This window comes from Macrotis lagotis, chromosome 6 (genome assembly GCF_037893015.1).
Source record: "Macrotis lagotis isolate mMagLag1 chromosome 6, bilby.v1.9.chrom.fasta, whole genome shotgun sequence".
NCBI classification, from domain to species: Eukaryota; Metazoa; Chordata; class Mammalia; order Peramelemorphia; family Peramelidae; genus Macrotis; species Macrotis lagotis.
Window position 1 is genome coordinate 163,902,027 of NC_133663.1, and position 23,897 is coordinate 163,925,923.

The 23,897-nt window shown below is 36.0% G+C and overlaps 1 protein-coding gene across 17 annotated transcripts in view; it reads right to left on the reverse strand.

Annotated features, from left to right (window-relative positions):
* Window positions 1–2,234: 2,234 nt before the first annotated feature.
* DOCK9 (dedicator of cytokinesis 9) overlaps window positions 2,235–23,897 on the reverse strand; it is a 390,530-nt gene continuing 368,867 nt past the window's right edge. For 16 of the 17 annotated variants that reach the window (XM_074191938.1, XM_074191947.1, XM_074191940.1 and 13 more), the window contains 6 exons: window positions 22,468–22,614; window positions 19,912–20,122; window positions 14,497–14,687; window positions 11,363–11,463; window positions 10,125–10,263; window positions 2,235–3,493 (listed from right to left, as the gene is read on the reverse strand). In XM_074191938.1, coding sequence (XP_074048039.1) covers window positions 3,371–3,493; window positions 10,125–10,263; window positions 11,363–11,463; window positions 14,497–14,687; window positions 19,912–20,122; window positions 22,468–22,614 — 912 coding nt within the window. In that variant the 3' untranslated portion in view covers window positions 2,235–3,370. The remainder of the gene's footprint in view (window positions 3,494–10,124; window positions 10,264–11,362; window positions 11,464–14,496; window positions 14,688–19,911; window positions 20,123–22,467; window positions 22,615–23,897) is intronic. The other variant, XM_074191953.1, reaches the window with a different exon arrangement.

The window sequence follows — 23,897 nt, forward strand, 5'->3', positions numbered from 1 at the left end:
AATCAGGGCTGCTAGGTGGCATAGTGGATAAACCACCAGCCTTGGAGTCAGGAGTACCTGAGTTCAAATCCGGCCCCAGACACTTAATAATTGCCTAGCTGTGTGGCCCTGGGCAAGCCACTTAACCCCATTTGCCTTGCAAAAACCTAAAAAAAAAAATAAAAAATATGGTAAATCTATTTTTTAAAAATGTTCTTCCATACTTGACACATTTAGGTCTAATTCTCTTCTGGAAACATGTAGTCATGATCTATAGATATGAAGTATCCTGAGTAGTATATATCAGTTTTTTTCACTCTGTTTCCCAAATCAAATTTTTGACATTACCCTCATTCCCTCCCCTGCTTTTTTGTGGCCTCCCCTTTCACAATGAAATCCCTGAGTATCAAGGAATTTTTTTTTATTAGAAATATTTATTTTCCTAGGTTTTTGCAAGGCAAATGGGGTTAAGTGGCTTGCCCAGGGCCACACAGCTAGGCAATTATTAAGTGTCTGAGACTGGATTTGAACCCAGGTACTCCTGACTCCAAGGCCGGTGCTTTATCCACTATGCCACCTAGCCACCCCTTATTAGAAATATTTTTATCAAATTCTTCAAAGCATTTTTCAACTTTCATCCTCTGTAATAAATATTAGTACATATAAACTGAAATTACCTTCACAGTATTGTTTGTTTATATTTATTATGAGCACTGAAACATGAGATGACTCAGTATACCAGGATGGTTTTTTGGGTTGCCTTTAGGCAGAAGGTGAAATTATTGCTATCAATTTCTAACCATCCTTTGTGCCTGTTGACTTCAGTCACAGCAAGAATATCAATTATCTGTCTGTACAAAAAGCATTAAAAGGAGGATAAGGAAGTAACATAAGGAACTAGGGGGTTAGTGGGTAGAGTGCCAAGCTAGAGTAAGAAAGACTCATCTTTTGTGAGTTAAAAATCTGGTCTCATATTGCTTACTAGCTGTGTGATTCTGATCAAATCACTTAACCCCATTTGCCTCAATTTCCTCATCTGTAAAATATACTAGAGAAGGAAATGACACATCACTCCAGTACCTTTCCTGAGAAAATCTCAAATGAAGTCATGGAATTACATAGACTGAAAAAGAAGTAGGTAGGCCTTGTGAAATTTTCAATTTTTAAGATAACCTGTTGACTATAATTAAGAATTTAGAATTTGACTTTGATATCCTTTCCCTCAGTTTCAAAGGAGTCAATGTTCCATCCACCATATGGAACAGCTGACTTTTTATCTACTGTTTATTATAGTGGGCTAGAGATTTTATCTACTATGTCAAAAAGCACACTTGGACAATTCACTAGTTTGTCCTTTGTTCTGGAAGAGCAATGACATCATAAGGGTGATATCTTGATTTGCAAATGAATTGGATTTAAGTGAGGCAGCCTCACTCTTTTCCCCCAGATGCGCACACACACATAATATGAGATCTACAGGTGGAACTTGAGGTTCACAAGATGTCTATGCAAAATTTCCAAACTTTGAAGACTTTTCTTAAATAATATATATCTATGCAAGGAAAGGATATTTTCCTTCCATTATTGTTACTGTAGGAATCATAATTCCAAGAAACAGCCAACTACCTTCTAAAGGGCATTTGGACACAAGTTGAATTGGCACCAATAATTAATGCATCAAGGTTTGAAAAAATGCTTTACATATATTATATCATTTTCCCTCACGACACTGAAATTGTGCTATTGTTTCCTCTTTTTACAGTTGAGAAAAATGAGGCTTATTGAGATTAAGAGACTTAACAGCAATCTCATAACTAATGAGTATATTGAGGAAGAATGTGAATCCAGGTCTTCCTATCTTCAAGTTTTGACTCTATCCATTATGCCACTTTATCTCCTATGATGCACCTGAATTGATCTGTTGTTGGTATCCTAGGTTCAAGATGAGGAAGTAGGTCAAGGAACATGTAGGGAAATGGGACAGATGAGATGGATTAATGCATGAATGGACTACTTCAATATAGTAGTGACTTCAAAAAAGCAAAGCAAGAAATAAAGAGGAAAGCATGTGCACTCAAAGGATAAAGTCATCAAATTTATATCCTTTCCATTCAGATAAAAAAGATTATTTTAACCTGAAAAAAAGGACATTTAAGTTGCTGCAGGCTTTTGTTGTATTCTTAGGGACCTCTCTGGAAAGTCCATCCCTTCATAAAACAGGCATGAACAATAAAGCTCAAGACACAATACAGAGAAAGCATCAATTGTTTGTTTGTTTTTAATACAGATGTGGTACAGAATATTTAATTACAGCAGGGCAGTGATTCCAGTTAAATAAAATTAAAAACCTTTATTCTCCCAAATATAAAATTACTAAATTAATGTCTTAAAAGAACAACATGGTAAAGCTTTAAATTATGCCATTGTTAACCACAGGATTTATGATTACCAATTCCTACACCATCATTTTGGCAAAAAAGATGAATTTTTTTAAACAGTGTATAAACCTAATAGAGCAAAGACTGTATACATCTTCATATTGCACTTATTTATATACAAGAATAAAACTGTCGAGTCAAATATAGAGCCTATATGAAGAAGAGCACAAATCAGTTACAGTTAAACTTAACACAGAAGCTGGTATGAGTATTAAAAAAAAGTATAGAAATGGCATACATGTATGTACAGAATGTTGATTCTGTATTAACAAACTTATATACATATCAATTTTTTTGTACTGCTTTTTAAATGGTGGCATAACTGTATTTATTAATACAGATATTTGGTTCTAAATGGCATGACCAGTTTTAATCTCACATATTTTGCAAATACCAGTTAAGTATAAAATAGGACTTTTTCTTTCTTGTTCACTGGTACAAAAAACTATAATTGTCAGTTCCCTTAGATCATCAAAAACTAGTGTCTATCTAGGCACAAAAATAGTTCTTATCCTTGTACTCAATCTGAATGTGCCATGGAAGAAAAATAGAGAATACCTAAATATTTTCAACATTAACAAGCCTAGTTCAGAAACATGAGGCCGACCCATCCTAAACAGTGTTATTCTCACTGTGATATACATTCACCAACACTTCTTTCAATGTGCCATTTATTTTAATAGTACTGTGTAAGGAATAAGAAACATTAGCTCAAGTTGCAGAGTTTTCACCACAAGCCTCTGCTGAGACATAATGACATAATAATGACTCTACATAGTGCCAGTGGAATTGAAAAAAAATTTGTGCATCTTTTTATTACTTCTATAGACATTTACTATGAAACAGTTTATTTCCAACTTTTCTCATATCCATTGTCTCAATATGAAGTCCTCCTGAGTCTGTAAATGACAAAACCAAACTACACATCCTCTTAAATGTCTGTCGAGGAACATTTAAGCAAGTGAAGAAGAGCTTGGCATCCCATGAACGGTTGTGCTTGTTGGTGTCCCACTAATGGCATTGAAAATGTGAAGTGAATTAGGTAAGACATTTGCCTTCTCTTCCATGGGACAAATCTTCAAAAAAAAAAAAAAAAAAAAAGGAAAGGAAGATTAAAAAAGAAGAAAAAGAAAAAAGCAATATTAGAAACTGATTTCTATTAGCCAAGAACAAATATTTTTCAAAATAGACCATTTCAGGTAACATGAACTAATTTTCTCATGAGGTCTTTCAGTTACACACACACACACACGTTTTTAACATTCATTTTTGAAACTTTCTGATAATTTATAAAGCCAAGACTATCATTTCACATAGTAAGTTAGTTAGTAAGGATTTTTTAAGCATAGACTATATTCTGAGCAATGTACTAAGCTCTGGGGAAACAAAAAAAGGATCATCATCAGATCAGGATTTTCCTAAAAACTAAAGGCCTTTTTTTCTTTTCCTTTATAAGTTATTAGAAGATTTTTCTGTAAAATCCCACAATTTTTTATTTTAAAAATATATTTTGATAACTGTATTTAAATATATTTTTCCATGTACTTCATTTTATATATTAAAAATATTATTTTGAAAAGGATTTCAAACCACCAAAGGGGCCCAGGTCACAATAAAAGTTGAGAAAAGGAGGAGGAGGAGGAGGAGGAGAAGAAAGAGATCTTTGAGATAAATGAACTCAAAGTCCTCATTTTACTGATGAGGAAACTTGGGCCCTACCAGACTGCCAGCTACCTGAGGGCAGGTAATACATTATATGTCTTTATATTATACAAGGTCTACAAGTGTCTTACAGTTTCTTAAAATTCACTTCAATTTATTTAGGTTAAGACAATTTCATTTCATTAAATATTTCCTTTTTACATGTAAAAAAACATTTTAACATTGATTTTAAAACATTGTGAGGGGGGTGGAGCCAAGATGGCAACAGGAGAGGACCTTCTCTCAGTTGCTCTGGAGCAAAACTTATAAGCTAAGGACTCTACCTCCATTTTCGAGAGACAGAACCCACAGAGGGACCCAGTGAAGCAGTTCTCCAACCTAAGGTAACCTGAAAAAGAGCAGAAAGGCTCTGCTCCCCAGGGTGGCCCGCCAGAGCAAAGCAACTTCAGCCTCCCAGAGGCAGCCCCAGGACACTGGGAGCCGCCCAGCGGGCGAGTTTCCTGACCTATACCCTGGGGAGCACCAGGCAAAACTTGGGGGAACAGCTAGGGGGACCTCTGCCAGAGTGAGCACGTGGAGCCCAGCCCTCAGGGCACACAGAGAGCCGGCCAGGAAACAGAAGCAGGGGGGAGCCCATAAGCAGGAGCCCCCAGGGCATGAGCCCCATTGAGCTGAGGGAGGGGAGTGAAGAGAAACTGCCGAGCTCTGTCCTCTGCCCCTGGAACAGGACTCTGGGGCTCTGACCACATTCAGATCCTGATCGCAGTCGAGGGCCCCCCCATAGAACAGCAGGACCCCCCCCACCTCAGCCCCGTGGCAGGGGTGTGGAGCTTGTGATCATTCACAGACCAGGAGGGAGGACAGAGCCTCACACATTGAGACCCTTGTGGGAGTGTCCCAAAAGCTCAGGAAGCACCCCAAAACCAGGCCCAGACTGGGAAAATGAGTAAGCAGAGAAAAAAGAGGAACGTGATCGAGAGATACTTTGCCTGTGACCCCAAGAAGGATCAAAATATTCAATCTGAAGATAAGGAAGCACAAGCTCCTGCATCTAAAGACTCCCCCAAAAAACAGAAATTGGGCTCAGGCTATGACAGAGCTCAAAAAAGACTCTGAAAATCAAGTGAGGGAGATAGAGGGAAAATTGGGAAAAGAAATGAGAGAGATGCAGGAAAAACATGAAAATGAAGTCAGCAGCCTAGCCAAGGAAATCCCCCCCCCAAAAAATGCTGAAGAAAATAGCATGCTAAAACCAGCTTAGGTCAAATGGATAAAACAGTTCAAAAAGTTATTGACGAGAAGAATGCTTTAAAAAGCAGAATTGGCCAGATGGAAAAGGAGATAAGAAAGCTCTCTGAGGAAAACAAATCCTTCAGACATAGAACTCAGGGAGATTGCTGATTTTACTAGAAATCAGGACTCAGTACTTCAAAACCAAAAGAATGAAAAATTAAAAGAAAATGTGAAACATCTCATTGAAAAAACAACTGATATAGAAAACAGACTTAGGAAAGATAATTTAAAAATTATTGGAATACCTGAAAGTAATGACCAGGAAAAAAGCCTTGACATCATTTTCAAAGAATTACTACAGGAAAATTGCCCTGATATCCTAGAAGCAGAGGGCAAAAATAGAAATGGAGAGAATCCACTGATCTCCCAGAGAAAGAGATCCAAAAAAAAAAAAACCACCCCCCAGGAATATTATAGCCAAGTTCCAGAACTGCCAAGTCAAAAAGAAAATATTACAAGCAGCCAGAAGGACACAATTCAAAGATCGTGGAGCTGCAGTCAGGATCACACAGGACTTAGCAGCATCTACATTAAAAGCTTGTAGGGCTTGGAATATAATATACCGGAAGGCAAAAAGAGCTTAGAATGCAACCCAGAATCAACTACCCAGAAAAACTGAATGTCCTCTTCCAGGGAAAAAGTTGGACTTTCAGTGAGGAAATTTCAAATGTTCATGTTGGAGTGGCCAGAGCTGAACAGAAGGTTTGATCTTCAGATACAGGACTTGGGTGAAGCATAGAGATTGGAGGAGAAAGGGAAAATATGAGGGACTTAATGATGATGAACTGCATGTATTTCTGCATAGAAAAATGATATTGATAATACTCATATGAACCTTCTCATTTAAGAGAGCAGGTAGAGGGAGCTTTTATAGATGAAGCACAGGAGAAAGCTGAATTTGAAGATATATTATGGTATAAAAATGGAGGCAATAGATAAAAGGGAAATGTAATGGGAGAAAGAAAAAGGAGAGGGGGAATAGGCCAAGATATTTCATATAATAAGATTTTTCATTATTATAATGAGCTATTGCAATGATATGGAAGGGGAGAAGGCAAGGGGGAATGAGGGAATCTCTGCTCTCATCAGAGGTGTCTAGGAGAGGAAACAGCAAATATACTCAATGGGGTATAGACATCTGGAGTAAGGAGGGGGGAGCAGGGGGAAGGGGGGGATATGAATAAAGGAGGAGAGGATGGACCATGAGGGGAGAGTGGTCAGATATAACACATTTTCTTTTTTACTTCTTGCAAGGGGCTGGGATCGGAAGGCCTGTCTGGGACCATGGGGCCAGGTGGATGCTGGGTAAGGGGTGGTATGTGGGTTCGGGGCCTCTTGGCCCCAGGACCAGGGATCTGTCTGCTGCACCACTCAGCTACCCTACAGCAGAGTCAGAGTGAAAGGAAATATAGTTTATGTTAGTAAAGAAGTATGAATGGAGGGAGTTGCGATCAGTAATAGCAATGGTGGAAAAATATGGAAGTAACTTTTGTGATGGACTTATCAAAAAGAATGTGATCCACCCACGACAGAGCTGGTGGTGTTGGAACACAGACTGAAGCACATTTATTACTATTAATTATTATTATTATTATTATTTTATGGGGTGTGTTGCAGGGCAAATGGGACTGGGTGGCCTGCCTGGGGCTGCACAGCTGGGTGATTGTTGGGTGTCTGAGGCTGGATTTGGACCTGGGTGCTCCTGGCTCAAGGGCCAGTGATATGTCTGCCATCCAGCTGCCCCTACTACTACTATTATTATTTTTTTATTTTATTTTGGGTCCTTTTTTTTTTTTTTTGGTTTTTGTGGGGCAATGGGGTTGGGGTGGCTTGCATGGGGCCACACAGCTGGGTGATTGTTGGGTGTCTGGGGCCGGATTTAGGCTTGGGTGCTCATGGCTCCAGGGCCGGTACTCCGTCCACTGCGCCACCTGGCCATACTTACTATTATTATTATTATTATTATTATTATTTTAATTTTTTTCTCTCCCTTTACTTTATTGCTTATGCAGGTCTATATTTTCTTGAGGAGGGGGATATTATGTTTACTCTTAAACAAGAATATTTTAGTAATGTATAAAAAATATTATTTGTACAAAATAAGAATAAATAGATGGGAAAAAAATTGTGAGTTCCAATTCATTCTCTCTCCCACAACCACCTCACCCTCTCTTTGAAAAGGCAAACAATTCAATGTTGATTATTCTTGTGAAGTCATGAAAAACACATTTCCATGTTAGCTAGGTTGCAAAAGAAAATACAAACAAAACTTTAAAATAAAGTAATTAAAGTTAAAAAAATATGCTTCATTCTGCATGTAGAGTTCATCAGTTCTCTCTCTGGGGTGGATAACATCTTTCATCATGGATCCTTTGTCATCTGACAATTCAATTTAAACATTTATTTAGTTTCTCCTCAGTGTATGCATTTGGGACGTAAAGATCAACTTTCTATCTTGAAGAGGTTCATTTTTAACTCCAATGTATACATAAATGGAGACAATATGAAATAACTTGAGGAAGAGAATGCAAACAACTATTTGTTATGGGGAAGTGCAAAAGAAGTATTATATAGCAGGTAGCATCTTAGCTGAGCCTTGAAGCAAACTGAAAGTGTCCATTCTAGGAAGAAGGGATTACTAGGCAAAGGAAAGGAGAGGGGGAAAAGAATGTTATGTTCAGGGAAAACTTAGGTTGCTGGTTTGACTGAAAAATAAAGTGTACCAAATAGTTAATCCATTAATTAATAAGCATTATTGAGCACTAAACACATTTTAAGGGCCAACCACAAAGGAGGGTTTGGGGGGTGGATTTTGAAGAGGAGGAATGACATGATCAGACTTATGTCTTAGAAATATTAATTTGGCAGTTGTGTGGGCATTGGATTGAAGATGGAAAACTAGTCTACTGCTATGATAGTCTATTCAGGATATGATAAGGATTTGAATCAGGGCAGTGATTATATGAATGAAGATAAGGGTGATCATATATATTATATATATATATATATATATAATATGTATGTATAATATATTTATATACACACATATATGTATATTTATAAATAGGAAAGTGACATGGAAGATCATAGATGATCATGTCATAGTTCAGAGCTGGGAAGGTGCTTAAGAGTGATCTAATTAAGTCACTTGCCTAAGATCAGAACTGAATCTGGTGGGGGGGGGCAGCTAGGTGGCACAGTGGATAGAGCACTGGCCCTGGAGTCAGGAGTACCTGAGTTCAAATCTAACCGCACACACTTAATAATTACCTAGCTGTGTGACCTTGGGCAAGCCAACTTAACCCCATTTGCCTTGCAAAGAAAAAAAACCAAACAAAAACCTAAAAAAAAAAAAAAGAACTGAATCTAGAATCAAGTCTCTGACTCCAATTTAAGTACTCCTATTGAATCACAGTGTCTCCCATTGTTGAGTGAAATTATTCAGGGAACTTGTGCCCAGAAATTTGGCACTGCTTCATTTTGGCTCCTAGACCAAAAGGTGTACATGGGGAGTTAAAAGGCTCAATCTTTTTACATTTTAGGGCAAGACTCAGAAGATTAAGCTAAAACAAAACTGATATTCAACATGAGAAAACACCATATTAATTATGCCATATTTTCCCGGATATTCTATCTTACGATTCTTTCCTTCCTTCCTTCCTTCCTTCCTTCCTTCCTTCCTTCCTTCCTTCCTTCCTTCCTTCCTTCCTTCCTTCCTGTCTCTTCCTCTTACTCAAATTTTGCTCCATTTAAACTTTCATTTCTATTGTTTCTCAAGGCATCAAGTGAGAAGCCAGGATAACTGGAAAGTTGTACTCAAAATACTTTGGAAAGCAATAGTCTAAAATGCCCAGGGAAAGGTTTATTTCCTTCCTTTTTGAATTTATCAATATTAATATGGTACTCAGTATTTCAATACAATTGATTCAATCAAAGTTTAGCAACAAAAAAGCAGAACCAAACATTACCATCCCAGCTGATCATGTTTGCATGATGGGGAAGAAAAGAGGTAAGAGAATTAAAGTTTGAGAATTTCAATTCATAAAAATCTGTAAATAAAATCATCCCATGGCAATTTTTGTACATAAAAGATATTGGTTAAGATTCTGGAGATATTGCTATTATATTAATTAATACAAGTTAATACAGAAAATATATGAAATGCATTACATGCTAAATGATGCTGACATTAATTAAGATGAACACAAGAAATTAAATTAACCAAATTAGTTTCAAACTCATTCAAAATTTAAAAATCCCTATAGCCAAAGAGCATGGAAAAAGTGAGTGATTATTGCATATGATATATATTTAATACAAATTAGTCAATGTTCTGAATTCTGGAGAACTGATGAAGAAAGATGCTTATAACTAGGGCAAATGTAAGTATTAAAAGTCAAATTTTAGAGTTGCAAAGTGACTTAAAAGAATTCCTATGGGGGATGGAGGTTAATGATGAAGGTACATTTTAGAGATTGAAAACCTGGACACTCCTTTCCCAAGTCCACTTTACATTACAACCAATGGACAATATGATTGTAATCTCACTTAGCAAGAAAGGCCTCCAAAAAGAATAGGGACTTTGATGATGGGAGAGCAAAAAAGATGAAATCCTTCATTTTATAGAAGGAAAAGCACCTCACAAAATGTGGAAAGGCTAGACAAGCCTGGTGTGGACCCAGAAGTATAGGTCATTGGGATATTCTAAAGGATCACTTCTCTGATCCTCTGCAATTGTGATTCAGTACTTACCTGCTCATGCATGATTTCCGAGAGTTCTTTTGCCATCTCCCTGTAGTTAGCTTTCATTTCTTCCTGATATTCAATTTGGTCTTCTTTAATAAGACGTTCATTTACTGCCAGAGCTTGGCCACAGGCTTCAACAAATTGCCTGAAATTGGGGAGGAAATGGCTTTAAAAGTATATTGGAAGGCCAGATGCACCCTTTTCTCTCTCCCCCTGTCAATATCTTTCCTCTACATGGCTTTCTAGTAATTTAGTGACTATTTTATAAGAGAAGCAGGTTCTAAATACCACTGAGTATTTGGGAAGAAAACAGCTAGAATTAGACTTTGAAAACCATTAGAATTCAAATAAATTCAATTAATCAGTAATAATCTTGATTCCACAGGACTAACAATATCAATCACTCCATGGTTTTCAAGGTACTTGAAAAACTTTTATCTCATTTTATCCTCACAACAACTTTCTGAAGGAGGTGCTATTTGTATCCTCATTTTAAAGAAGGTTGAGGAAGTTTAAGGGACTTGGCCTTAGTGTCAGAGCAATGAATTGTCTGAGCCTGTATTTGAATCAGGAAGTTTTTATTTAGTCATTTCTCACCCGTGTCCAACTTTTCATGACCCCATTCGAGGTTTTCTTGGCAGAGATACTAGATTGGTTTGCCAATTCCTCTTCCAATACAATTTGTTGTTCAGTCGTTCAGCCATGCCCTATTCCTCATCATCCCATGGATATCATGACAGAACTGGCCATGGGCTTTCTGGGTGAAGACACTGGAATGATTTAACATTTTCTGTTCCCTGAGCCATCTTCATGCCTGAATTCCAATCTGTATTTAGACACTATGTGACCCTGGCCAAGTCATTTACTTTGCTTCAGCCTCAGTTTCCTCAATTGTAAGCAAATATGGTAATATCTGTAAGCACCGATAGTTCTTTACTAGAACACAGGAGGCATACTACTATAAATGCTTATTCCTTTCCAGTTCTCTTCCTGTCTCTTGGTTTAAGACCTTCTGTGTATTTTGACTACTGGTGGTAGAAAGGTGGTGAATTAGAGTCATTGAATGATTCACACCTGTCAGAAAGGGGCTGTGTCAGTTGGTTTTTGTTTAATTTTTTAAAATTTATTATTATTAAAAAGGAAAAGTTTCTTTGGGGGACAGTGTTATTGGGAAATAATTGTGATAAGAAAAAAACATGCCAATACAAACACTTTAAACCTGAATCTCATTGTTGTGATTTTACCTGAAAACTTCCTTCAAGAGCTTTACTTTATTATCAGCATATCTTTTGGTATTTGAGTCATCTAAGAAAGCTCGGGCATATGCAAGAGGGCCAGCGTTAACCTATTAAAAGAACAATGCATTCTAAATCAGTATGACAAGTTACTCTGAAAATTTGTCATTTTCCCCCATGATACCAAAGGAAATGATGCATAGACTATTTAGATTAATGTCAACCATCTAAATGCAGACTTTTCTACGGAAGTTCACCCATTGGGATCATTTGCAAATATTATATACATGTGCACTCTAATCATTTTAAGATATAATATCAGAGTAAATTGGAGCAAAGGGTCAAGAAGACACTGTTAACTGCTTTCTGTTGGAGAACAGCAACCTTGAGAAGTCTTTCAGCATCAGGCTGGCACCAACTTAGGAGATCAACAGACATAATCTATTTTCTGTGGTCCTGGTGTAGTGTTATACTGGTGGACTCAGCAGAAACTCGATTTCACCATTTTCATCATTAATTGTTTCTTCCATTGCAAGTCAAGCATAGCATTTTAGGAAGTTCTCAAGGATATGTGGAAGCACTTCATCCTTTCTCTGTTGTCTTCTGCCCTATTCCTCAGCTAGACAGCCACCCTCCTGTTACCACTCCATTGATCTATCTGCTTCTAGGTTCAATTACAATCAACAGTACAGTTTCTGTTATCACTGACTGTTTTTCACCAGATTAAAAAAAAAAAACCTGGCCAGATGCCATAATCACAGGATCACACATACGGTTGGAATATTTGTCACAGTTAATTGCTGGCTTGTTTTGACACATACATTTTTCATATTCATAAGAGAAATTGGAATGCCTTTTCTGGAAAGTGATTCTTTTTTGTCTGTTAAGAAATGATGTGATTCTTTTTTTTGACTATTGGGAATCTAAAGTTAGAAAAAATTATGACTGGTTTAGAGATAAAGGGAAAGAGTAGGTAATGCAACCAAACAGATAATAATAATAAAAAAGGGGGGCAGGGAAGGATATGAAAAGGGTTTTATGTATTTAGTCATATCAAGTTACAAACTTTTGCCTCTGTTTTGTATTCCCAGGCTTAGCACAATGTCTAGCACACAACAGGCATTTAATAGATGTTTACTGATTGATGATTAGGAAAAGGGAGGGGAGGATTGCTACTACTTAAAAGGGACATTAACACTTTCTTCTCACTGGGAAATAAACTTAAGGTAGGGTCAACTTTGGATTATATATGAGTTGTTTAGAAGTCAAAGAGTTTTTAGAACATCTGAACTCAGATTTTTTTTTTTTGGCAAGGCAAATGGGGTTAAGTGGCTTGCCCAAGGCCACATAGCTAGGTAATTATTAAATATCTGAGGCCAGATTTGAACCCAGGTACTCCTGGGCCGGTGTTCTATTCACTGTGCCATCTAGCCACTCCTGTACTCAGATTTAATGTTGTATAACCAAAGAACTCCAAGTCATATTGACAAGCATTTAACAAGAGCCAGGCATTGTACTAAACTCTGGACATACAAAGAAAGGTAAAAAAAATAAAAAAAAAACCCAACTAGTTCCTGCTTAAGGAACTCATAGTCTAATGGAGAAGGTGTGACCAACATATAAACAACTATAAATTAATAAACATATATATATGTTTTATATGTATAGATTAATAGTTGAATCTCTGGGTGTAGATGAGACAGTAGAGAGGGAGAAGAGAAGAGAAACTAGATTAATAGTTGAATCCATGGGACAATATTGATGAGACAATATAAAGGGAGCAGAGAAGAGGATCTTGGGGTCCACAGCTGAATGTCTAGATGAAGATCCCATCAAAAGAGCTGAGAAGGGGTGGCTAGGTGGCGTAGTGGATAAAGCACCGGCCTTGGAGTCAGGGAGTACCTGGGTTCAAATCCGGTCTCAGACACTTAATAATTACCTAGCTGTGTGGCTTTGGGCAAGTCACTTAACCCTATTTGCCTTGCAAAAAAAAAAAAGAGACTGAGAGGGAATGGTCTGGCAAATAGAAGAACTATCACAAAAAAGCAAGAGAAGAAAATATCAAGAAAGTGTTCTTGAATATCAAAGGTTCCAGCAGAGTCAAGCAGGGAGAGGGTTGAGAAAAGGACATTAGATAGGGTGATCAAGAGATCATTGGCAACTTTTGAGAGAGCAGTTTTAGTTTGAATGATGAGGTCAGAAGATAGAATGTACTGAGTTAAAAAAAAAAGTGAGAGAAAAGGAGGATTGGTACCAATGATTAAATGGCTTTCTCAAAGAATTTAGCCATGAAGGAGAACATGGGTAAAATATAGGAAAATAAAATTGACTTGTGAAGAAGAGAGATGACTGGTAGAGAGCCTCAGAACATGGACAAATCTCACAAAATGGTGGGCAGAGTTGTGTTGTAAACTACATCACTAAAGGGGATTTCCAAGTAAATGAGCTCATAGATACATTTGAGAGAGAGCATTCTCCTATTTGATAGTGGTTAAGTGTGATACTATGGGGGCTGAATGCTGCATTTGTTGCCAGATGTGGCTGCTACAGTAATTGGTTTTTACTTAACCATTTTTCCTGGCTACAAGAAAGGGTCCTGTGACAGGAGACTGGTGTACTGAGAAGTAATAAGAGTTGCTATAAGTGACTTTCTTGCTTTCCTCCCTAACAAGATCAAGTTTGCTAGATTGTACTTAAGTCTTGATTCTTTTAACTTAAATAGGACTCAGGATCCCTTTCTTATAAAATAAATAAAAACCACACAGAATACAGTAATCCATTTTGCAAACCTGTACTTCTCTTGAATCAATAGGACTTTTAATCTGACCTTAGAAAAGGAACTGTTCTTTCTTTTTCTATTTGAATTTCCAAAGGAATTCTAGGAAAATACTTTCAACATAGAAAGGGTTTAATAAATGCTTTTCTTTCATTCATTTCATATACACATTATTTACTTAGGATAAGGCTTAAATAGGGAATTCTCTAAAGTTGGCAACTCATCTCCTTCTCAAGCTGATCCGAAGGTTCTGTGCTATTCGTGTTTGTGTGTGTGTGTGTGTGTGTGTTTTCTTGCAGAGATTAAGAGAGCCCCTTCTCTTCCCTTTCATTGCTGGCTTTTAAAATAAAGCCAGCTGCACTCTCACCTGAACGCTGACACTGCCCTGTAACTTTAACTGAAGCTTGATCATGTCCACTTCGGCTGAGGCACACAGTTGCCTAAGTTCAGCCACCTTCTTACTCATCTCATCAATAGCCACCTCAATGGGATTCAGGTCGGTATGATGCTGATACATCACAGGAATGCGCTTCTTCACATAAGGGAAACAGTGGATTGCTGATGGAATAGGAAAAAGATCACACAGTTACTGATTTTACCTAATCTTATAAAAACACATTCACTACCTTTATAATAAAGGGTTGTCCCCAAAATCTTAGGGCATTTTAAAGCTTCAATAGCTTTCAAAAGTACTGGGTTCAAATCCATTTTCCTTATACCCCACACTCAATCACTAAATTGTTATAACTAGGCAACGTCAAAGCCTTTCTTTACTCCAGTTTCTTCATCTACAAAATGGGAAGAATACTATCTGACTCACCTATGTCATAGGGTAAGTGTAAGTAGCCTTACACTTGACCCATTCCCTTTTTAAGTTTTCATCAAAAATTACCTTTACATTCATACAGAGATTATTATCAAGAAAATTTTAAACACATAGAAGAAAACATATGGATCTATAGTTACTCTTTTTGGTCACCATTTTATTTTTGTTATTTCCATTAATACTATTCATAATTTGTTTTCAATTCCTTTGGAATCTTCACTTCTTTGAAATATCTTGAAAATCTGTGAATGACTTTAACATTGCATTATCAGACAGCAATTAGTTGCTTTTCCTGAATTCATTTCCAAATGTGGTATTTCTTTCATAAATGAGAAGAAACCCTGACAGATCTATTCCTTTTAAGTCACATATCTTAGCAATATCTCATTTTGTTACATCTTATTTCATATTTTCTATAGATTCATTTTTCAAAAACTTTTGCTTTGTCAGGTGGTTTCATTTACAATCTTCCATCTTGGGAAGTCTCTACTTGACAAGCAAAGCAAATATCCTCTGGTTGAGTAAGTCTGGGGTTCTTCTGGTCACCCCAGTGATAAGGTTTGGAGTGCCTCCAGCCACCCCAATGTTATGATCATTTTATGCTAATTAAGCTTCTCTAAGAAAGAACAACGAGTCAATGTTTTTGATAATGACCAATGAAGAAGACAAAAAATACAAAATGTTTTCTTGGTATCTGGTAACTGAAAGAAGTTAGGTGGATAGGGAATCTTGCCTCAGATCCTTGCTAGCTGTGAGAATAATCTCAGCTATCTTATTAGCTGTATGACCCTAGGCAAGCCATTTAACCTTTTTTTCAGTTTCATCATAAGTAAAGTGGTAATAATAATGATAATAATAATAATAATAATAATAACAATAACAATACTAGTCTGCACCTCACCAAGTTGTTGTGAGGATTAAATGAGGGCATGTGTAATATGTGGACCAGGATCAATTCAATCAATTCAATTGTATTTAACAAAGTATGTATAACAATTTATTTTATACAATATTCATTAAGTATCTGTGTTAGGTGAGAAAAGATGATAAATAGTACCAAAAATATAAAATAACTGAGGCTAAGGCATGGAAATGGGAGATGGAATGTTGTGCACATGAGGGGGAGATGCATGACTGGTAAGCATAGCATGGGTATTGAATTAATATTGAAAAGAGTTGAATACTGAGGGTAAACCTGGCCCAGTAGATATTTTCCTTCCTCCCCCAACATGGAAGGCTAAAACACAAATCAGACAGCAGTATATGGAGAAATGTCACTCGGTTTCTCTTTGTAGACTTTCTATACCACCACCCATTTTTTTTTTCCTTTTATATACTTTCTCTCTCTGTACTGAGAGAAGAAATTCCTCCTTTTGGTGTCCCATTAATGCAGGTTGAAAGATATTATTTCTAATCCAACTCTTGATGGCTACAGGATGTTTGCAGCAGAAGAACAAACTATAGTCCTTCAGATAATATTTCCCAAGTCAAAATCCATGAATGATGCATTTTAATGGAAGAATCAAAAATTCTGAATTTGACTCATCAGTGAACTGTTTCCTTGTAGAATAAGAAATAAAAATGCTTGAGCAGCTATAGTAGTTGCAGCTGTGGCTGAAAAATGCTGTTAGTCGATAATTTCCATGGAGACCTCCCCTCCCCCAAGACCTTTCCCAATGTAGTTAATTCTGTCTAACAAAGATTTCCTGGCAAAGCATGCATTTCTGTGGTTGTCATAGTAACTTGGAAGAAAGGAAGAGTCTATTTACATATAGAATTAGATACTTTAATTATGGAAAAAAATTTTAAAGGAAAAGGAAATTCCTCATTATTTCAAAAAAAAATTTTTTGGGGGGCGCCTTTATTATCCTGTGAGGAATGGGACATTTCTTGATATGTCTTCTTATATGGTTATTTAAAATCAGGTACAAACACCAAGTTTGAGCAAATGAGTTATTTTATAATAAGCCTGGCATTTTTCTTCCTAAATTCCCACTAAAGATTATGCTGGAAAATGCTTAAAAATCTAAATAGTGAGCCTCTGAGCTATGGTATTTTGAATTATTCTAGTTAAATTAATAATGATAGCTAGGCTGATGTTCAGATACGGTTTTCAGGTTGGTAAAGCATTCTGAATACCTTATCTCAGTCCATCCTCACAATAAACAACCAAGTACTAAGGCTATTTGTGCCTTATACTCTCTACAAGTCTGAAAGCCTCATGAAGGCAAGCACTGTGTCCAACCTAAAATTGGAATCTTTCCCAGTGTGTAGCAGAGTGCTCCTACACACAAAAGGTGCTTAATAAATTAAAGAAAAAATGCTGCTAATAACTGGCATTTCTATGGCACTTTATAAAGTTTACAAAATGCTTTCCCTAGAAAAACCTTATGAGGTAGGTAGTACATTATCATTCTCATTTTACAAATGAGGAAGCTAAAGATCAGGAAAATTATACCACTAATAAGGATCTGAGGCAAAAATCTGAATCCAGGTCCCAACTTCAAGTTAAGTGCTCTTCTGGCTATATTCTGAACAGAGAGAGAGAGTGAGGTTGGATGGGTTATGTTACATTTCTGACTCTAGCCTATTCCCTGAAATTCTGTCCTGATGTCAATAGATCCCCTTTTTACCCAACTTTAGTTCTAAATCTACTTAGAGCAAGAACAAAACTTCCCCACCTGGAATAGCACTTGACCTTGAGAGACAACACCTCCCTCCCTTGCCAGATGCAGACCTGAAACATCTTGCCAATTGTTTTCCTTGTGGTCCCCTTCTCTCTACCAAGAACTTCTGGACCAGAACTCTAGAGACCATATGAATCACTACATTCAACTTTGGAACTTTGCTTGAGGTCTAAACTGTCTTGAATAGGAAGTGAGAGTGTAAATTCACCTAAATCCATCCCCCCCCCCCCCACTAGGGCCCAGATTATGCTTCATATAATTAAAACAATCATTTTAAACTATCAATTCTGGGCAAGGTTGAGTACTTAACAATTATTATCCCATTGGATTTTCACAAAAACAGATGTACAATTATTATCTTCATTTTACAGTTGAGGAAACTGAGGCAAATCGCTATTAAAGTGACATGACCAGAGTCACAGCTAGGAAGTATCTGAAGTTGGATTTGAATTCAGATCTTCCTTACTCCAGACCTGATGCTTTATCTGTAGCACCACTCAGCTGCTCCTAGCTTCCTTGCCACCATTTATATCTTATCCCTTCCAAAAGAGCTAGAGTAATCAAATCAAAATTATAATAGCTTCCAGAAAGGATACAATCATCTACTACATACTAATTTTACTTGCCATTTATGTGATTCCACAAACAAACAAAAATTCCCTTCCCTGACTACTAAAGCCCCATATATAGCATTTTCTCCTATTACAATGTAAGCTCAAGGACAAAGACCATTTACTTTATTTGTATTATTTGTGTTGGTTGAATTACTAGCTCTGGCACAGTGTCAGACACATAGTAGACCCATAATTTTTTTTCATTCATTTATCAGTTCATTGATTTTCCTCATCATTAGTTCTGAAGATCAGTTGGATTAAAAATCAAACGGAGACAAGGATTCTATAAATTCTAGATATCACTGAGGTTATAATTATTCAACAGGGACACAAAGCAAAATTGATTAATGATTTTCATCCCTTTAAGCATCTTTCCATTGAGGATGAAAGGTAAATACATTTTGTTGCCAGTTTTGAGTTATACCTCTATGTCCCTTCTCAGAGTTCTTTGTCTTTTTTCTCTCACCATTGCTTGCAGACAGATCTTTGTCAGAGGTTGGCTCACAAAGCTATTCACAAATCTATGAATTTCATAATGTTATTTAGCCAACTGTTACTGTGAAATTCATGTACTTTCTTGTTTGATATTTGGTTCATTTTGTCAAATGGGCAAACCACAACAAACTAGGAGAGAAGTGAACAAGTTTCTTTCATTTGATATTCTACTCAATAAGTCCCTTAGTGGAGCAGGGATGATAAATAGAACTTGACTAGAGAACAATAAAGCCTACAATTTAAGATGAAAAACTGAAAGGTTTTTACAAAATTGAAATTAAAATTCTCAATGTAAAGAGAGAATAATGCTTCACGTAGAGGAAAGAATTATACTTTGGTGAAAAGTTCATTCATTCATTCTAAAAAACCCATATTTCTCTCTCTCAAGCATATATATCTGAACAAATATAGATTAAACTATGGGACTTGCTATACTATTACAAAGCACAGTGATACAACACCTTAGTTTCTCTCTCTTCATTATATCTTAAAGATTAGACCATTCAATGCCTACCCAATTATTTTATAATTAGTCAAAGGATTTTGGGCATATATGAAATTATGTTTAGTGTTATCACTTGTACACCTGTTATTGTAGTTCAGCTGTGTTGGATTCTCCATGACCCCATCTGGGGTTTTCTTGGCAATGGATCTGCCATTTCCTTATCCAATTCATTTTATAGATGAGGAAACTGAGGCAAAGAGAGTTAAGTGACTTTCATGCAGGATCACACAGATAGTAAGTATTTGAATCCAGATTGGAATTCAGGTCTTCTTAACCCCAGACCTAGCACTCTATTCACTATCTATCCTAATTTTGGATCTTAATTGAAGGTTCCAAATAGAGGTAAATTGATTTTGGATACATTTGACAAATTCAGTGGAGTGCATATACTTTCAGATAGATGAAGGGAGCTTCTATATTGGCTGGGCAGTGTGGTTTTATGGAACTCACCAGTTTGGCAATCTAAGGCTTTAGCTTCAAAGTCATCTACTATATGTACAAGTCATTTAATTAGTTGTTTCAGAAAGTTCCTTTTCTAAGTGAAAGATAATCAATATCTAGTTCCAACAAAAAACTAAGGAAAAAGGATAATATTGTCTCTACTCCCTTTCAAATTAACCTAAATGTTTCCCAGGAAATAATGGAAAATCCATACCTGTCAATATCGTACGTCGCTTGCATTGTTCTTCAACTCCACCCTGTCGCTTACCACTCTGAGTAAAGGGCATTTCAAACATGAAACGGCGGATGTTATGAGTTCTTTCAAAGTCAGTCTTTCTTTCTTGCAATTCCTTTTCATCAAAGAATGGGATTACATGAGTCACTTGAATATAGGCATATTTTGAATCCAAATCCTTAGGGTTGACCTTAAAATGAAAAAAAGGAAGATGGAAAACAGAGATGGTAGAATAATTAATTACTTTTCTCCTGCAATGATCTTTATAGATTTGTTTTGGAAAGTAAATATTTAGCTTAGTAACATTGTTTTACCTTCAAGCATAAAATTCAAAGCTTCTCCACTATAGTCATCCAATTATTAAAAAAAGGAAATGCTGAGTAGCAACAGTCCTCTTTCTCAATATCTTGTAATTTAGTAATTAAACTTCAGAAACAAGCATAGCTCTATGAAAGATATATTTAAAAACTGAAAGATTTAAAAGACATATGTGTGTGTAGCATGTATGTGTGTGTGTGTGTGTGTATATATATATATATATATATATATATATATATATATAAATCTTAACCTAAAAGCTGATAAGAAAATACAACTAAGTAATTGTATTAGGGAAAAAAATGACAACTCTATGAATTTTTTTAAATTCTTTTTTGATGTTTTCATTGTATTTAAGACATTTTTACCTTGCAAGCCAAGAGAAAAGAGAGGGTAGCAGGTGAAAAGCGAGATGGGAGATTGAGGAGACAGGCAGAAAAATGTTAGTAATTGTAATATGTAAGAACAAAATAGAAAAGTGATTGAGAAAGGCACAAGTTTAATGGACTCAAGTAAGTCCGAATAAATAATTCTACTATTTACAGATACAAAGAAGAGATTTTTTTGTTTTTTTGTTTTTAGTTTTTGCAAGGCAAATGGGGTTAAGTGGCTTGCCCAAGGCCACAAAGCTAGGTAATTAAGTGTCTGAGGTCGGATTTGAACTCAAGTCTTCCTGACTCTAGGGCTAGTGCTCTATCCACTGTGCTACCTAGCTGCCTGGTCTCCCCCTTTCTTTTTTTTTTCCATTAAAGATTTTATTTATTTTGAGTTTTACAATTTTTCCCCTAATCCTACTTCCCTCCTCCCACCGCCACAGAAGGCAATTTGTCAGTCTTTACATTGTTTCCATGTTATACATTGATCCCAATTGAGTGTGTCTCCCCCTTTCTTAAAAAATCCTCACTGAATCCTATCATTTTCTCAAGTAATTAACCTATAATTCTCCAACTTCTCACTCTTAAACTCATTAAAAAAAAAAGCTGTCTATTCTTTTTTCCTCTTCTTATTCTCAACCACTTGCAATCTGACTTCCAACTCAACTGCTCCATGTAGAAATGGTGCTCTACAAAAGTTAACTTAACTGCTGGACCTAGTCTTTCTTTCCCCAGTCCTCTTCTTTTTTTGGCTCTTCTGTAACAGGTGACATTGCTGACCATTTTCAGGTGAATGAATTTTTTAAATACAACTCTGCCTTGGTCCTCTTACCTGCCCAACGTCCTTTTCAGTCTCCTCTGCCTCCTAACTCTGTGAATACACCCAAGGCTTAGTGATGGTAATAACTTGTCTCAAAGGTTGCTAAAGGACATGCATCAAATGTCTGCTGAGTGTGCAGCATAATTTTTTTGTTGTAAGAGAAAAATTATGAGAATTCTGTTCATTATGTAATTTCCTTCCTCAGAATATGAAAAGCATTTCTTTGGCTACTTTTGACACATCAATCATCCCATTACTTTTCCAGTTCCTATTTATTCTTTAAATCAATGCACTGAGTGGTCTATTTTGGTAGGATATGATACTAGAAAGACTGAAAAAGAAGTGCTTGGGTGAAAAGAAGGGTTTGTACCCATTGCTTTAAGGGACATTGTATATAGACTGAAAAAGAAGCAAAAATGTAGGAGAAAATTGAAAATAAGATTTCAATGGCCTGGGCAATCCATTAATTGAGGCCAATATGATAGTTTTGGTGTCAGGAAATATTAGTCCTAAGATCTATGGCATTATCACTTTTTTTGTCATTATCTTTAATAAGCTGGGAATGGACTTGCAGGGATGGAGAGGTTAAAAGATTAAGAAGACATCCAAACATGACTCCAAACTTATTTGTATCAAGCAAGATGTTCCATTGATGGCAGTGGGAATGCCTAGTACATAGAAAATACTTAATAATATATTTGTCAAATTGAAAACCAAGATTTTAGTGTGAAAAGAATAGGAGGAGTTTTGTCTTTTTCTCAGGTGAATGTTAGGCAATACAAGTACATCTAGTTGGATATATGGTTTTGGGAATAATTGTTCATAGTAAGCATGTATCTTGAGAAGAGAATAAGAGAAGCTAGTTTTCAGAAATAGAAATTAAAAATCCAGACAGAAATTTAGCATTTTCTAAAACTATAGGCTAGATAGACTGAACTCTTTCTAACAAGATATCAGTTTGATTTTAAGCAAAAATGAAACAAAATCAACAATATTATCAAAATTGTTCACATGTACTCATACCTTGCCAGAATCTTGGATCATTTTGACATTTTCAGAACCAAATTTGTCTGAGTAAAGTTTTAGGAGTCTCTGAGAAATTTCTGACAAAGGTGTCAGTTTAGGTTCTTTGTAAATGTACTCTTTCCCATCTTCATCTTCAAAGAACCCCTGTGGGGAAAAAGTAATATTAGTACTGCTGGTCTATAATAACCCAATGGCTTTTTAATTTTTTTATTTTTTACAAACAGCACTTTCAACATTTGTTGTTAGGATCCAAAACAAAAATTAACAAAAAAAAAAATAAAACCTTACACAGATATGCTTCCTGAAGGGAAGACAAAATGTAAATATGTGGATAGAGGAAGTGCAAAGATAAAGAAAGAACACAAAATTGCAAACATATTTGAGAATGCTATCATCATGTGTTTGAGTGTCATTAAAGTTTTAAGAGACTCTGTTTTCTCATTCAGCTGGAGTAACTAAGTTCATCCCTGTTTCACCTTCCCAAGGTATGACCTTCATTCAAAAGTTGTCATTGTCTGCTATTAAGGCAGTTTCCCATAACTTGCAAAAATGTTCCAATCTATTCTATAGATTTTATAGCATAATTTTAAAAAACCTGAGATCTTGAGAAGGGCAAATATAATATAAAGAAAACATTTATGTAAATTCTATTACATATAATTAATTTCAAAACTACTTAAGTCAGTGCAATAGCAAGATATAGCCATGTTATATCAAGATATAGTCATGTTATATCAAGATATAGTCATGTTATCTCCAGGTAATTAGATTCAAACTCAGCAGAATTCATCAATATGGTATGAGAAGTGAAACAGGATGAACATTTAAATCCAAATATCAGTTAATACTGAAATAATGAGTTAAAAAAAAATCCCTGTCTTAAAATAAAAAAGACAAACCAATATAAAAAAACACAGAACACATCCAAAACAAAACATAACAAGGCAGGCTAGACTGAACAAAAATATCCACATCAAACTAGGGGTTGAAATGCAGTCATTTGACTACATTGCTTGCTTCATAAGCATTTACTGTAATTACCTCCACATCTGTCTCAGTGTCTGTAAACTGGTATTGCTATAAAGTTGTAAAAGACAACAGAATAAATTGAAGGTTATATACTGCTCAAAGGAATGCACACTTCCTAAATAAATGGATGACAGTTTTTATAATGAAATAATGTTAGATAATTGTAAGTTAAAAACTCAAATTAAATGAGAAAGAACCCTTCCTCGTGGGTTCTCTGAAATACTATAATGGTCAATCTACTGTGGAGATATTATATTACACAAAGGTGAAGATGCCAGGTACACAAGGGCAACCAGAAATTCTTAATTTTTGGTTTAAAACATGCAATACAGATGTATAGAAGACAGGTGATTTAATTTCTGTAAATGGAATTGAATGTTATTGTTTGGAGCGATGAT